This window comes from Macaca nemestrina, chromosome 4 (genome assembly GCF_043159975.1).
Source record: "Macaca nemestrina isolate mMacNem1 chromosome 4, mMacNem.hap1, whole genome shotgun sequence".
Classification (NCBI taxonomy): Eukaryota; Metazoa; Chordata; class Mammalia; order Primates; family Cercopithecidae; genus Macaca; species Macaca nemestrina.
Window position 1 is genome coordinate 42,351,025 of NC_092128.1, and position 16,829 is coordinate 42,367,853.

At 40.0% G+C, this 16,829-nt stretch overlaps 1 protein-coding gene and 1 pseudogene across 2 annotated transcripts in view; one reads left to right on the forward strand and one right to left on the reverse strand.

Moving 5' to 3' along the window:
- Positions 1-16,569, reverse strand: part of LOC105475562 (suppression of tumorigenicity 7) — a 272,359-nt gene extending 255,790 nt beyond the window's left edge. The window contains exon 1 of one of the 2 annotated variants that reach the window (XM_071094580.1): positions 16,112-16,379. Coding sequence is in view for 1 of the 2 variants with exons in the window: in XM_071094577.1 (XP_070950678.1) it covers position 16,112 (1 nt within the window). In the remaining variant the exon portion in view is untranslated. Of the gene's footprint in view, positions 1-16,111 lie in introns of both variants that reach the window. The other variant, XM_071094577.1, reaches the window with a different exon arrangement.
- On the forward strand, positions 1,978-2,835 carry LOC105475545 (tropomyosin alpha-3 chain pseudogene; annotated as a pseudogene).
- Positions 16,570-16,829: the final 260 nt, after the last annotated feature.

Sequence of the window (16,829 nt, forward strand, 5' to 3'; positions counted from 1 at the left end):
CCCTCTCTTGTCTGCCACCATGTAAGACATGCCTTTGCTCCTCCTTCACTTTCTGCCATGACTATGAAGCCTCCTCAGCCATGTGTAACTGTGAGTGCATGAAACCTCTTTTTCTTTATAAATTATCCAGTCTCGGGTATTTCTTCATAGCAGTATGAAAATGGACTAATGCACTAGCCTAACTAAAATATGAAAAAAATAAATAAAATATTACTTATAATCAGGGCAGAATGGAGATGAGGCAAGCAAGGTGTTTAGGGTGCAAAATTTAAGGAGGCAAAGTAGTGAAAGTGCTGAACCTCCACTTGCAGGATACTTGCATCTGTATCTCCTCAAATTTTGCACCTAAGCAACCTCAGTTGCCTCACCTTAGTCCTGGCCCTATTTAGAATAATACAATTACATTAAAAATGCAAATTTTTTCATGACTTTGGTAGAGGATTTAATGAAGCAAATAGACATTTGCACCCCTATATACACTGTCATCATGAATGCAAAACCTACAAATGCAGGATGATACAAGTGTGTTATTTTATTCAGAACTTGGTAAAAGTTCTGAACAAAGTAAACTCTTCCCTCATGCATGGTAGTTTCAATTAAAAAAAAAAAGCATATACTAAAACCATGCCAAAAATACTTTAGTTTTATATGCAAAATGGAGGTTCTAGAGTCAGATCATCATACAAAGAATTTTTAAGTACAAGAAGACCTGACGGGGATATTTAAAAATCATATGGGAGAAAGGCATACACACACATCACAGGTCATCACACATCCTTTGTCCTCACCCTCTCTCAATGTCAGTAAGGCTCTCCCAATCAATAATTGAAAATATCCCTCCTGCTGGCATTTCCTGAAGAAAAAAGAAATATGTAAAAATTTAAAAAACAAAATGTCCCCCACAAATTTCCAAACTTTCCCTAGTTGATCCATTACTATTGATAACACTGTCCTTTGATAAATCAAATACATGTGTAAAGAGGTCCATGTAGAGTTAATTTATCTACTTATGGTAAAATTGATATGCCATGGTATACTCATGCAATGAAATACTACATAACATCTCAATTAACTATATCTACAACATGGGAAGAGCTCATAAACATAATGTTTGATAATAGAAACAAGCTGCAGAAAGGTATGGGCAGTAGTCTACCATGTACGTTTTTAAAACTTACAAAATAACTATATATTGTTGATGAATACATTAAGTACATGGGAACAATACCAACTTCAGGACAATGGTTACCAACAAAGAAAAAATGAGGGGAAAGGGATGTAGGAGTAGCTTTACCTGTCTAGGTAACAGTTTATTTTTAAAAACAGAGAGGCCAGGAGCAGTGCTCGCACCTGTAATCCCAGCACTTTGGGAGGCCAAGGGAGTAGCATCTTGAGCCCAGGAGTTTGAGATCAGCCTGGGCAACATGGGGAGACTCCATCTCTACAAAAAATTAAAAAGTAGTCTGACATGGTGGCACACACCTGTGGTCCCAGCTACTCGGGAGGCTGAGATGAAAGGATTGCTTGAGCCTGGGAGGTCAAGGCTGCAATAAGCCATGATTGTGCCACTGCACTCCAGCCTGGGTGATAGCGCAAGAACTTGTCTCAATTAATCAATCAATCAATAAAGAGAGAGAGAGAGAGGTGGGACGAGAAATAAACAAGATGAGCCTAGAACATCTTGTAGTGCTAGAAAGTAAGGAAATCCTCAAAAGAAAAACCCACTATCATGGGAGCATGTCAAAGAAACACAGAAGTCAACCAGTAGAGCTCTCAATGAGCCAAAACTGGAAAAATTTGAACAACGAAATAAAGCAGTACTGGATTATAACCTGTATAAAATAAATATCCATGAGTCCATACTGATATAAACAAATGAATGAATAAGTGAATAAATAAATGGGGGAGGGAGAGGAGGCTGCAACACTGAGTAGAGGAGGCAGGAACCAGAGCGCGAGCAGTAGCTGAGTGGGCACCATGGCTGGGATCACCACCATTGAGGCAGTTAAGGGCAATATCCAGGTTCCGCAGCAGCAGGCAGATGATGCAGAGGGCCTCCAGTGAGAAGTTGAGGGGGAAAGGTGGGCCCGGGAACAGGCTGAGGTTGAGGTGGCCTCCTTGAACTGCAGGATCCAGCTGGTTGATGAGAAGCTGGACCATGCTCAGGAGCGCCTGGCCACTGCCCTGCAAAAGCTGGAAGAAGCGGAAAAAGCTGCTGCTAAGAGTGAGAGAGGTATGAAAGTTATTGAAAACCGGCCTTAAAAAATGAAGAAAAGATGGAACTCCAGGAAATCCAACTCAAAGAAGCTAAGCACATTGCAAAAGAGGCAGATAGGAAGTATAAAAAGGTGGCTCATAAGTTGGTGATCATTGAAAGAGACTTGAAACACACAGAGGAACAAGCTGAGCTGGCAGAGTCCCGCTGCCGAGAGATAGATGAGCATATCAGACGGAGGGACCAGAACCTGAAGTGTCTGAGTGCTGCTGAAGAAAAGTACTCTCAAAAAGAAGACAAATATGAGAAAGAGATCAAGATTCTTACTGATAAACTCAAGGAGGCAGAGACCTGTGCTGGGTTTGCTGAGAGATCGGTAGCCAAGCTGGAAAAGACAATTGATGACTTGGAAGATAAACTGAAATGCACCAAAGAAGAGCACCTCTGTACACAAAGGATGCTGGACCAGACTCTGCTTGACCTGAATAACACGTAGAATGCCCCAGTCCCACCCTGCTGCTGCTCCTCCCTCTGACCCTGACTCTTCCTGAGGCCAGCCTGCCTGAAGCTGACCTTTAACTGAGGGCTGATCTTTAACTGGAAGGCTGCTTTCCCCTTTTGCCTCCTGCTCCTCCCCTGTGTCTTTTTTGCCAAACTGTCTCTACCAATTCCCGGAGATTCCAGCTGGGCTAGAGGCTGAGCACCTTTGGAAACAACATTTAAGGGAATGTGAGCACAATGCATAATGTCTTTAAAAGCATGTGGTGGCCGGGCGCGGTGGCTCAAGCCTGTAATCCCAGCACTTTGGGAGGCCGAGACGGGCGGATCACGAGGTCAGAAGATCGAGACCATCCTGGTTAACACGGTGAAACCTCGTCTCTACTAAAAAAAATACAAAAAACTAGCCGGGCGAGGTGGCGGGCGCCTGTAGTCCCAGCTACTCGGGAGGCTGAGGCAGGAGAATGGCGTAAACCCGGGAGGCAGAGCTTGCAGTGAGCTGAGATCCGGCCACTGCACTCCAGCCTGGGCAACAGAGCGAGACTCCGTCTCAAAAAATAAAATAAAATAAAATAAAAAAATAAAAGCATGTGGTGATGTACACATTTTGTAATTACCGTTTTTGTTGTTTTGTAGCAACCATTTGTAAAACATTCCAAATAATTCCACAGCCCTGAAGCAGCAACCTCATCCCTTTCTCACTTTTGGAAGGTGACTTTTCAGCTTACTGCATATTGCACTCTCCACAGAGGACAGGAAAAGGTATAGGCCTGCCTTACTGAGAGCCAAACAGAGCCCAGGGAAAGACTCCACTAGGGGAAACCTCATTGCTCTGTACAAAGTACCAGCTGAACCACAAAGGTGATTCCAGGAGGAGTTAGTCAAATGACAACAACAACAGCAACAAAAAAGTGTGCTGTTCAAGTTCTCACTTTAAGATATCTTTGGACAATATTACTTCTTTTTTCTTTTTTTTTCATTAGAAGTGACCAAATTAAGATGGTAAGACCTCTGAGACCAAATTTTTGTCCCATCTCTACCCCTCCCAACTGCTTACAGAATGGATCACATGACCCTTACGTTGAGGTGACCATTTAATTGCTTTCCTGCCTCCTTGAAAGAAAGAAGATGATGTTTTTGCCACTGATTTAGCCATGTGAAGCTCATCTCATTACCCTTTTCTGGGTTTGAAGCTGCTGTCTCTAAAAGTGCCATCTCATTGTGCTTTGTACCAGTCAGTGCTGGAGAAATCTTGAACAGCTTATGTACAAAATTTTAAATTTTGTATTATTTTGAAACTTTGTTTCTTTGGGTTTGTGGCACCCTGGCCATCCCATCTAGCTGTGACAGCCTCTGCAGTCCGTGGGCTGGCAGTTTAGTGATCTTTTAAAGCCTGTTTCCCCATTTCCTGGTAAGGTTTCCAGGAGGTCTGTTAGATGTACGTCCTGCAGTTTACTGGCTTCAAAGGTACTCTCCTTTGATGTGGTCTCTTTGTGTCCAATTGGGAGAAAGAGAAATCAATAGCGCAACTGTTTTGATACTGAATATTGACAAATGTCTTTTTGAAATAAAGAACCAGTCCCTCCAAAAAATAAAAAATAAATAGATGGGAAAGAAGAGACAAATCTCCCATGCAGAAGAATTCAAAATAATTGATATAGAACACTACCTTTGAGGTGGGTGAAAGAGTGAATACACAAATGGGTAATGACCAGACCACATATAAAAATAGAACTCTGACTCACAACCTGCAACAACCAGTCCAGAAAGCCAAACCACAATGCTATGGACTGAATATTTGTGTCACCCCAAAATTCATACATTGAAGCCTAATCCCCAATGTGATGGCATCTGGAGGTGGGGTTTTTGGGAGGTAATTAGGTCATGATGATGGAGTGCTCTAGAAATGAGATTAGTTCCCTTATAAGAAGACACACGAGAAAGCTTGCTTCCTCTCTCTGCTCTCTTCCATGTGAGGACACAAGGAGAAGAAGGCCATCTGCAAACCACGAAGCAAGACCTCCAGACACAGGATCTTCCAGCCCCTTAATCTTGCACTTCCCAGCCTCCAGAACTGTAAGTAATAAATGTTTGTTGTTGAAGCCACCAAACCCTATGGTTTATTTGTCCAGAGTAGCCTAAACTGACTAAGCACAAAACTTATATAACAATTAGCCCAACAGTCAGGACTTGACCAGTAACTAACAGCTTCTCTAATTTCTGTACCAACTTTTAAGTTAAGACTTGCTGAAGAAAGCAAAATATATACCACTAATCAGTAACACAGGATGTCCCACCCTCTCCATGTCAGCAGCCTCCAAACAGGGCCTACCTGGAACTTTCCCTTTCTTCTACAATATAGCTTTCCTTCTTTTATTGTTTTCTGTTTTGTTTTGTTTTTTGAGATGAAGTTTTGCTCTTGTTGCCCAGGCTGGAGTGCAATGGCGTGATCTCAGCTCACCGCAACCTCCACCTCCCAGGTTCAAACGATTCTCCTGCCTCAGCCTCCCGAATAGCTGGGATTACAGGCATGCGCCACACACCCGGCTAATTTTGTGTTTTTAGTAGACACATGTTGGTCATGGCTGGTCTCAAACTCCTGACCACAGGTGATCCGCCCGCCTCAGCCTCCCAAAGTGCTGGGATTATAGGCGTGAGCCACCGCGCCCAGCCACTTTCCCTTTTTTCTACAATAAAGCTTTCCTACTCCTCTAACTGCCAAACACAAGTGATGATGGCTGACTCCTTTGCTATGGGAGGCTTTGAATAGATAGCCTTTACTTGTTCTCATTTAGATGTTCCTCATTTATTTCCACAAGAGGAAATAAAGCTTCATTCCTTAAGTGTGGCCTGAGCAAAGCGAACTCCTTCCCAAGAGCACAGTATGAGGAAGTAAAGGGTAACTTTACAGTGAAGAAACCTGATCAACACTATCTCTGCCAGGGGATCAAGGTCAATATTAACAGTGACAAGTCAAGTTGATACTATGTCGTGACAAAAATGGCACTTGACCTCTGTGGTCTTCCTCCCAAAAACTCATAATCCCAGAAAATCATTAGAAGAATATCAAACAAATCTCAATTAAGCAATAGTCTAAAAAATTATCGACCGGTACTCCTCAAAATTGTTAAGGTTATCAAAAACAAGGAAAGTCTGAAAAACTGCCACACCCAAAAGGACTGTAGAGGGATATGATACTCCTCAAAATTGTAAAGGTTATCAAAAACAAGGAAAGTCTGAAAAACTGCCGCATCTAAAAGGTTCTTAAAAATAGTTTATTTGAAAAAGAGAAAGCAATATGAGCAGTTGTGGCAAAATGTTAACAAACATTAAATATGGATGATGGGTCACCCCACTATTACTGTTTCTCATATTATTCCCTGTCCCTTTCTATACAGGTAAAATATATCAGAATTTCAATTATTTTTAATCCTTCAAAATGAACTCCAATTTAACCCCAACAGATTCTAGCTTTTCTCTTTTTCACCCTCCCATCTGTCACACTGGCAGTTTTCTGAAGGGACCAAGCAGATGCCCATTCGCACATTCTCCAAGCAGCCTGGGAATTCCTACAGTTATTTCAGTAACTACCACTATGATTTGAAAGCTTTCTCTTCATCCCCTTGTTTTGGTATTTATTTCTCCTTTGTGCTCTACACATTTTACTTTGGATTAGAGTTAGTTTTGTCCCTGTTTTTCTTTCCCTGAGTGCTCAATATCTCAAGATACTGAAGACAGGGACCGTGTTTTGGTCATCATTCCATTCCTCTACCCCCGCACCAAGCACTGTGACTTGCTAGTAGTATGACTCAATGAATTTATTATTTGATTGTAAGAGAAAAGAGGTTCAACATAAAGTCCTTTTCTAAGCCAGGCATGGTGGTGCACACCTGTAGTCTAACTACTCAGAAGGTTAAGGCAGAAGGATTGCTCGAGCCCAGGAGTTCGAGTCAGCACAGGCAACATAGTAAGACCCTGTCTCAAGAAGAAGCAAAAAGAAGGAAGAAGAAGGAAGAAGGAGCAAGGGAGGGAAGGAGGGAGGGAGGGAGGGAGGGAGGGAAGGAGGGAGGGAGGGAGGGAAGGAGGGAGGGAGGGAGGGAAAGAAAGAAGGAAGGAAGGAAGGAAGGAAGGAAGGAAGGAAGGAAGGAAGGAAGGAAGGAAGGAAGGAAGGAAGGAAGGGGGAGGGGAAAATTTGTAAAACAAAACAAAAAAGTGAATATTAGAAAAAAAAATTTAAGTCCTTTTCTGTAGTGCAACATATTAGTAAGAACAAAATCTGAGAAATGATGAATGAAATTTGGCTTTGAAATTACCAATGAGGTTTAAGAAGTTCCAGACAAATTATGAAAGCAGGTAACAGAATACAAAGAGTTAAGGAGTAAAGTTAAGAAACAGATAATATAAGCTTATTCACTTACACCAAGAGTGGAGCTCCTCATGCTGCTATCATATTTCACCCCAAAACTGAATGGGAACAGAAAATATACAGAGGACATACATGTCACTATGAAAACAAAGAACAGATGTATTTAAAAAGAACTATCAGTCTAGAAACTGACTTAAGAGAAAAAGCTGATTGAGTTAGATACCAAGAATTACCAAACAAAGTCAGTATTATAGTAGGAGCCACAACAGTAACTACAACTAAATATCTAAAACGTACTGAGCACTAGAAAGCGCCGGCACTGGTTAAGGCTTTTTTCATAGTATCTCATTTAATCCTCCCAACAGTCCTATGAGGTACTCACCATTATTGTGCTCAGTTATAAAGAAGGTAACTAGTGTTAAGATCACAGAACTGATAAATGACTGCTGACCTTTTTGCTAGAATGTGGTAAGGGCGCCATCATTTTTTATTGCAGGTCAGTAATTCAAGAATGAAAAGGCTGCACACAATTAGCAGAAAGGTCCACTGGGACTGGACCCGCTAGAGCTGTAGACCTGCCTCTGGGACGCTGACTTGCACAGGCTGCCTGACCAAATTCACTCCTTAATGTCCACAACAATAGGAACTGGTAATACAGGGAGAGGGGACAGTGGTCCTAAGCACCAGGAACCAGAAGTGAGAGTAGTGCAACTGGAGCACTCACAGGCAGAAGTGGTCATTAACGGCCACCACTGAGGGTATGTGAGCCCTACTGAACTCTGCAGAGGAATGGAGTCTTCCAGAACAGGCTCAGAATTACTACCTATTCATACCAATATATCCTTTGTCCTACACATCCAGGAGAACATTGCTTGAGAAACTCAGGTTTATATGAGTTACTTTGTAATTAGCGGGAGGGGAGGGGGTATAGGAATGATAGAAACCCACAAATAGCCAAGTGAATCATTTGATATGTTTTGTAACATACATCAAAGTGTTGATTTCCTAACCTCCATTTTATTTCTGAAAGTAACAAGTGATACATTAATTTTTTATTGATTTGCAAATTTTACATCCTATTTTGGATAATTTGCTACATTCTGTGGTAAGTAAACTAGGACAGAGAATCACAGGCATACAACATTGTGCTGCAAGAAGCAATAGTTACTTGTTCTCCAGTGCCTCTAAGAAGGGTGAAAGCAATGTGCCAGGACTAGAAAGGAGCTGCTTTCAATTAAATGCAAGGTAAAAATAATGTCATTTCACAAACACAGCTGGGCTTCCTGCCTAGGAGGGTATGCTCTGCTTAAACTACTTAAAATCTCCAGTAAGTAAATTGATTTGAAAGGATTGACATTGCCTGTCTAGCTGCCACGTTTTAATCTTCTGGGTGAGTAGTCAACACGAAAAAGAGATTTCCATAAAGCGAATAGCAATCACTTATGAACACCATGTTTTTAATGAAATGCAATTCATTATGGGCTGGGCACAGTGGCTCACACCTGTAATCCCAGCACTTTGGGAGGCCAAGGCAGGCAGATCACCTGAGGTCAGGAGTTCAAGATCAGCCTGGCCAACATAGTGAAACCTCGTCTCTACTAAAAAGACAAAAATTAGCCGGGTGTGATGGCGGGTGCCCATAATCCCAACTACTCGGGAGGCTGAGGCCTGAGAATCACTTCAACCTGGGAGGCAAAGATTGCAGTGAGCCAAGATCATGCCACTGCACTGCAGCCCTGGCGACAGAGTGAGACTCCTATCTTTAAAAAAAAAAAAAAAAAAAAAAAAAAAAAAAAGCAACATATATTATGGAAATAAACGACTGCAATAAATAAGTGTAATCCACTAAAAAAGATACTGTCTTGATGTCTACCTATTGTTGTATGTTTTGTTTTTGCAGGTGTTACAAACAGAAGAAAACATGTTAAAATGGACCTTATATTTTATTTCTAGGTCATGTTTATTTCTAGAAAGTGAGCTGGGTATGAACCAATGGCTAGGTGGGCAGGAACCAAAGAACCACATTCAAGACATGATAGGGGAAAATCTCTTGCCTGTGACACTACACAACTACATTTCCCCTGCTAGATCCAACCTGCTCATCACTACATTTATAAATATCATTTAAGTTTTCTCTTTGGACTGAACAATGATAAATCTTTATTTTATCTTAGCAGCTGACGATATTTCATGCAAACTTTGAATTTAGGTCCTCTTTAGCCCCAACAGTAACGTGCTGTTTGTCTTATCTTTTCCAAATATCTTATTACTTTTCTTCATCCCATTTATTCTCATGATTAAAACTGAAAACATTCATTCAAGAGTCACAGTTCCTTTAACTGTACTTTAAGAGCTACCAGAATTGTTACACTATTTTCTATAGATAAGCAATAAAAAATACAGTGTACAAAACATTTATAGGAATACTGTTTTAAAAAAATTTTATTATACTTTAAGTTCTGGGATACATGTGCAGAACGTGCAGGTTTGTTACACAGGCATACATGTGTCCTGGTGGTTTGCTGCACCCATCAATTCATCATCTAGGTTTTAAGCCTGACATGCATTAGGTATTTGTCCCAACGCTCTCCCTCCCCTTGCCACCAATCCCCCGACAGGCTCCAGTGTGTGATGTTCCCCTCCCTGTGTCCATGGAATACTTTCATAGCCTAAACTAAGTCTGCGTATCTTTGCTCTAAATTAATTGATGTTATATTGCCATCACTTCTGTGCTTTCCCTCCAAAAACAGAATTTCCTTATTCAAATAATGTAAGAGAAAGAAAAAGTTTCTCTTAGGATAATAACTTTAATTGATTAGATTTGCTATAAGATTTTTAAGATTCCATTTCAGACTTTTAGTGAATGATAATGCATATACAATTTCCAGTTTGGGGAAAGAACGATTGGGCAGCAAATTTCTAATATTTCAAAATTATAGTTTAGCCTCTCATGCTTCACCTCTCAAATGTAAGGGTACAATTTAAAATACTTTCCTTAAAAAGTCTTATGAAAACAGCCAAATATTATATTTCTGCAACATAAATAAGCTAAGACAAAAATTCCTCTCTAAACGATGCCAACTCTGAGCCTGAACTGAGAAAAGTATAATTTGTTTTATTTTGCTTTAAATAAAAGACACGAATGATAGAGGATAGGAATTCTACACAAACAACATAATACACACGCTCCCCAACCCAAGACCCAGGGAAAAGTGCAAACTAGATCACACTAGTTCTTATTATGTAGCACTCTACAAATCTAAACACATGTCACAGAAAGAGAATCAATTGAGTGGAGCGGGTGTAATAAATTGCAAAACACCACAAGAGCATTATTTTATTAGCACTATTAGGAATGTTCAATAAACAAGGTCTATCAAATAAATGAAAAGACCCAATTTGTAGGGAAGTAAATTTCATTCTCATTCCCAAGACAGAGTCCAGAAACTGGAAAAGCTTAACAGAGAGAAGAACTGTAAGCATTCTACTATTATCTATCGCTAATAAAATAATACTTCAGAATGGTATTAACAACTGACCAAAACAAGACAAAACTCTAAATCTAGGTCACACAATAACTCCAGATATGAGCTGCTTACGTGTCAAAACTACTTCCTTTTTTAAGATGATTTTATACCTCAGAGTGTTTCTACTGTTTGTGGTTTTTAAATGTTAATTTTTTAAAATAATAAAACAAATAGTCCTTCCTCACTGACCTGAGAGATTCCTTTAAGGTCCTTTAACGCTCTACAACCTTGCTTAAAATTTCTGAAAGACTGATATTTAAACACAATCTTTTATTAGATGTGGAGGTCAACTTAAGAACCAAAGTCCCAGCACTTTAGGAGGCCGAGGCGGGCAGATCACAAGGTCAGGAGTTTGAGAACAGCCTGGCCAATATGGTGAAACCCCGTCTCTACTAAAAATACCAAAATTAGCCAGGTGTGGTGGTGCGCACCTGTAGTCCCAGCTACTCAGGAGGCTGAGGCAGAAAAATCGCTTGAACCCGGGAGGCAGAGGTTACAGTGAGCCGAGATCATACCACTGCACTCCAGGTTGGGAAACAGAGTGAGACTCCGTCTCAAAAAAAAAAAAAAAAAACAGAACCAAAGTTAGGGTTCTCCACAGAGTATAAGTATAACCAGTACACTTTCAGTTCGCTAAAATTCAGAAGGGGAAAAAAACGCTTTCTCAGATAAATGTTGCCTTACTTTGTTGAGAAATTCGGTAACTGCAATTAAACAGTGACACCACAGCCACAGCAACATAAAATACTGCTACAGCTAACTAACTGGGCCTGTCAGTTCCTTATTTTAGCACAGTAGGTAGTACAGGAATGCCTGCTACTTTTAAATGATGGGTAATAGTAACACATCAGCAACTGTCTTGCTCCACTGAAACAAGAAAAATGAGTTTCATTACAAGTTCTCTCTTCTGGAAAATACAAAGCCCCTTATAGATATATTTACAATAACATCTCAAATACAATAGTGATGTTGAAAGATATTATTCCACATTTACAACACTCAGTAGTGTGGTTTCAAACAATCCAATCACCCATTATCTTGCTTGGTGCAGTTTTAGAAAGAATATTCAAGGATAAAAGAGATTATATTATATAGTTTAACCTGTCATTTCACTGTGAGAGCCAAGCCTCTAGAATATAGAATATAGCCTTCTGAGGAAAAAACCTACTACAATGCCTCGGATTTAAATAGTATTTTACCGTCTACAAAGCACTTTCTTATTCATTTTATAATCTCATATGAAGACTGCATTCTGGTAAAGGGACCAAGTCTATCATCAAGCTGGAAGGCAAAACTCAGTAACTATCTCAACCACATAAATATTCATAGAACGCCCAGGCTTCCAAATAGGAAGAGAGGAAGCCAACTGTCCCTGTTTGCAGACGACATGATCCTATATCTACAAAACCCTAGAGTCACCGAATTAAAGAGCTTCTGCACAGTAAAACAAACTATCATCGGAGTGAACGGGCAAACTACAGAATGGGAGAAAATGTTTGCAATCTACCCATTTGACAAAGTCTAATATCCAGAATCTACAAGGAACTTAAACAAATTTACAAGAAAAAAATCAAACAGCCCCATTAAAAAGTAGGCAAAGGATATGAACAGACACTTCTCAAAAGAAGACATTCACGTGGCCAACGAACATAGAAAAATTCTCACCATCACTGATCACTACAGAAATGCAAATCAAAACCACAATGAGATACCATCTCACGCCAGTCAGAATGGTGATTATTAAAAAGTCAGGAAACCACAGATGCTGATGAGGCTGTGGAGAAATAGGAATGCCTTTGCACTGTTGGTGGGATGTAAATTAGTTCAACCTTTGTGGAAGATAGTGTGGTGATTCCTCAAGGATCTAGGACCAGAAATAATACCATTTAACCCAGCAATCCCATTACTAGGTGTATACCCAAAGAATATAAGTTGTTTTACTATAAAGACACACTTACACGTATGTTTATTGCAGCACTATTTACAATAGCAAAGACATGGAACCAACTCAAATGCCCATCAATGATAGACTAGATAAACAAAATGTGGTACACATACACCATGGAATACTCTGCAGCCATGAAAAAGGAATGAGATCATCTCCTTTGCAGGGACATGGATGAAGCTGTAAGCCACCATCCTCAGCAAACTAACACAGGAACAGAAAACCAAACACTGCACGTTCTCACTCATAAGTGGGAGTTGAACAATGAGAACACATGGACACAGACAGAGGAACACCACACACCAGGAGCAGTCAGGGGGTGGGGGGTGAGGGGAGGGAGAGCATCAGGACAAACAGCTAATGCATGCAGGGGTTAAAGCCTAGATGACGGGTTGATAGGTGCAGCAAACCACCATGACACACATACACCTACGTAACAAACCTACACATTCTGCACTTGTATCCCAGAACTTAAAGTAAAATTAAAAAGAAAGAAAGAAAGAAAACTCCACAGTCTCAGCCCAAAAGCTCCTTAAGCTAATAAACAACTTGAGCAAAGTCTCAGGATATAAAATCAATGTGCAAAAATCACTAACATTCCTACACACCAACAACAGTCAGACCAAGAGCCAATCAGGAATGCAAACATATTCACAATTGCCTGCCCCCTCCCCGCCACATACACACACAAAAACGTAGGAATACAGCTAACCATGGAGGTGAAAGATCACTACACGAAGAACTACAAAACACTGCTCAAAGAGATCAGAGATGACACAAGCAAATGGAAAAACATTCCATGCTCATAGATAGGAAGACTCAATATCATTAAAATGCCCATACTGTCCAAAGCAATTTACAGATTCAATGATATTCCTATTAAACTACCATTGACATTCATCACAGAACTAGAAAAAACTGTTTCAAAATTCATATGGAACCAAAAAAGAGCACAAACAGTCAAGGCAACCCTAAGTAAAAAGAACAAAGCTGGAGGCATCATGCTACTTGCTACTCATCTTCCAACTATACTACAGGGCTACAGTAACCAAAACAGCATGATACCGGTACAAAACCAGACACATAGACCAATGGAATAGAATGAAGAACCCAGAAATAATGCTGCACACCTACAACTATCTGATCTTCGACAAATCTGACAAAACAAGCAATGGGAGAAGGATTGCCCATTCAATAAATGGTGCTGGGATATATGACTAGCCATATGCAAAAGATTGAAAGTGGACCCCTTCTTTACACCATATACAAGTTAACTCAAGATGGATTAGAGACTTCAGTGTAAAACCAAAAACTATAAAAACCCTGAAAGACAACCTACACAATACCATTCAGGACATAGGAACGGGTAAGGATTTCATGATGAATACACCAAAAGCAACTGCAATAAAAGCAAAAATTGACAAATAAAATCTAAATTAAAGAGCCTCTGCACAGCAACAGAAACTATCAACAGAGTGAACAGACAACCTACAGAACAGAGACAATTTTTGGAAACTACACATCTGACAAAGGTCTAATATCCAGCATCAATAAGGAACTTAAAACAAATGTACAAGTACCTCATAGTATCTGTATGAATGGAGTTCAGGGTTCTACTAATGTGGAAAAAAATTGTCTGTGAGCAATGATATAGTAGTACAAGAAAGATTTGGTTGGGAAATTTTTCAGAATAATATTGGCAGGCAAAATGAAACTTAACAGACAGAATTGTAACTCAAAGCGATTAGAAATACTTCAGCACAACTTTATGTGTTTGCAGTGGCTCACACCTACAATTCCAGCACTTTGGGAGGCCAAGGGGGGCAGATCACCAGAGGCCAGAAGTTTGAGACCAGTCTGGATAAGATGGCGAACCCTGTCTCTACAAAAAATACAAAAATTAGCTGGGCATGATGGCGTGCACCTGTAATCCCAGTTACTTGGGAGGTTGAGGCATTAGAATCACTTGAACCCGGGAGGCGGAGGTTGCAGTCAGCTGAGATCTCGTCCCTGCACTCCAGCCTGGGTGACACAGCGAGATTCTGTCTTTAAAAAAAAAAAAAAAAAAGGACCCCAGCATATTTGGAGGGTGGTGATGTAGAAAAAGAGAGGTGAAAGTTCAGATTTGAGGGGTAAGAAAGAGTCATAGCATCAGACTTTGTAAGTGAAGGTAATATACTTAGATTGTATTTTCAGTGCAATGGAAGCCACTGCAGGAAGTCTTATGAAATCTGGACTTGTATTCACTAAGAATTAAGAGTCCAAACTGTAAAAAACATGTATACTCATTAAGTCCATGTATTTTCTTGATAATATGCTTTGCACTCAATTAATTCATCGTAAGACACAGAATCCCAGAGCTAGAAGGAAACTTAATGAATGTAAAACCATTATTTTACATATACAAAAACTCAAGGCCAGAGAAACATGCATCATTCGGATTGCTTTATTAATGGCTGAGAAAAATATCTCCAAAAATAATTAAGGGCAACTAAGATGTCTGGGATACCTTCTAAACTCAAAGCTGACATTAATCAAAAAATTGCCCTTTTATATATTCATAAACTGAACCACCATGCTTTCGATGCACATGACCCATCATAGAACATAGAAGATTTTGTAACAGTCTCTGACCACAATCTAAAGCTGCAAACTTAGATGGGACACATACTCAGCAATGCATTTGATCAACTGTACTGTCCCAATCCCAGCTCACTAAAAACACCATAACTTCGATATTCATTCATCCAGTGAATAAGGATCTACTCTGTACAAGGAATTACACTGGAAGATGAAGAACTAGAATCTAGAAGAAGTGATAAAACACACATACACAAAAAAGATGCATATATACACAAACACTGACCCACATATATTACACACATATACCATAATTCACGTAAGGTAAAGTAACTGCAGACATGGCATAAACAGCAAAATAACTAGAATTAGAACTGAAGCTTCAAGATGTGACTGAATTGTTGTAATTCCTTGTAAAACTTGAACAGATAAAGAGCTGTTTCTTTTGATGAGCAAAGAAAGTGTTTTGAGATGGAATCTACTCCCGGTGAAGATGCTGTGAACATTGCTGAAATGACAACAAAGGATTTAGAATATTACAGAAACTTCATTGACGAAGCAGTGGCAGGGTGGCAAAATTGACTCCAATTCTGAAAGAAGTTCTATTGTGGGTAAAATGCTATCAAACGGCATCACATGATATAGAGAAATCTGTCTCTGGAAAGGAAAGTCAATCCATGCGGCAAACTTTATGGCTGTCTTATTTGAAGAAACTGCCACAGCTACCCCAACCTTTAGCAACCACCACCCTGATCAGTCAGCAGCCATAAACATCAAGACTCTCTACCAGCAAAAAGATTATGACTTCCTGAGGCTCAGATAGCACTTTTTTTTTTTTTTTTTAGCAAGAAAGTATTTTTAAATTAAGGTATAAACATTAGTCTTTTAGATATAATGCTACTGCACTCTTCATAGAATACAATAGAGTGTAACTATAACTTTTATATGCACTAGGAAACCAAAAATTTCATGGGACTCACTTTATTGCGGTGGCCTGGAACCAAACTCGCAGTCTCTCCAAAGTAAGCCTGTCTTTTCTGCAGCTGAAAGGATCAGAAGGCAGCATGCCAGCTGGTCCTTGACGGACTGGTGGGATTTACAGATAGGGAAGAACATTTTAGACAACAGGCACAACGGGGGCAAAAGACCTATGTAAACTGCAACCAGACCCTCTAGAAGGAAAATCCAATTTTATGTACATTTTAAGTAAATTAAAATCTAAATGTTAAGTAAATTTAGAGCAAAAATTCTCAACATGAAAAAATGCCAAAACTGAGCTGCAGCCTAAGTTATATACCATGTCAACAATGTGAGAGTTTTACATCTGTATTTATGAGCTTAATTAACACAGAAAAATGTCTTCTAAATAACTTGACGAGGCACGGTGGCTCACACCTGCAATCCCAGAACTCTGGGAGGTGGAGGCAGGAGGACTTCTTGAGCCCAGGAGTTCAAGAACATAGGGGACCCTGTCTCTACAAAAAAAAAAAAAAAAAATTAGCCATGCATTGTGGTGTGCACCTGTAGTCTCAGCTACTAAGAGTGAAGTGGCAGGCTGAGACAGGAGGATTGCTTGACCCTGGAAGTTGAGGCTGCAGTGAGCTGTGATTGCACCACTGCACTCCAGCCTGGGTGACAGAGTGAAACCTTGTCTCAAACATAAGTAAATAAATAACTTTAAGCCTAGGTCAGGCTATT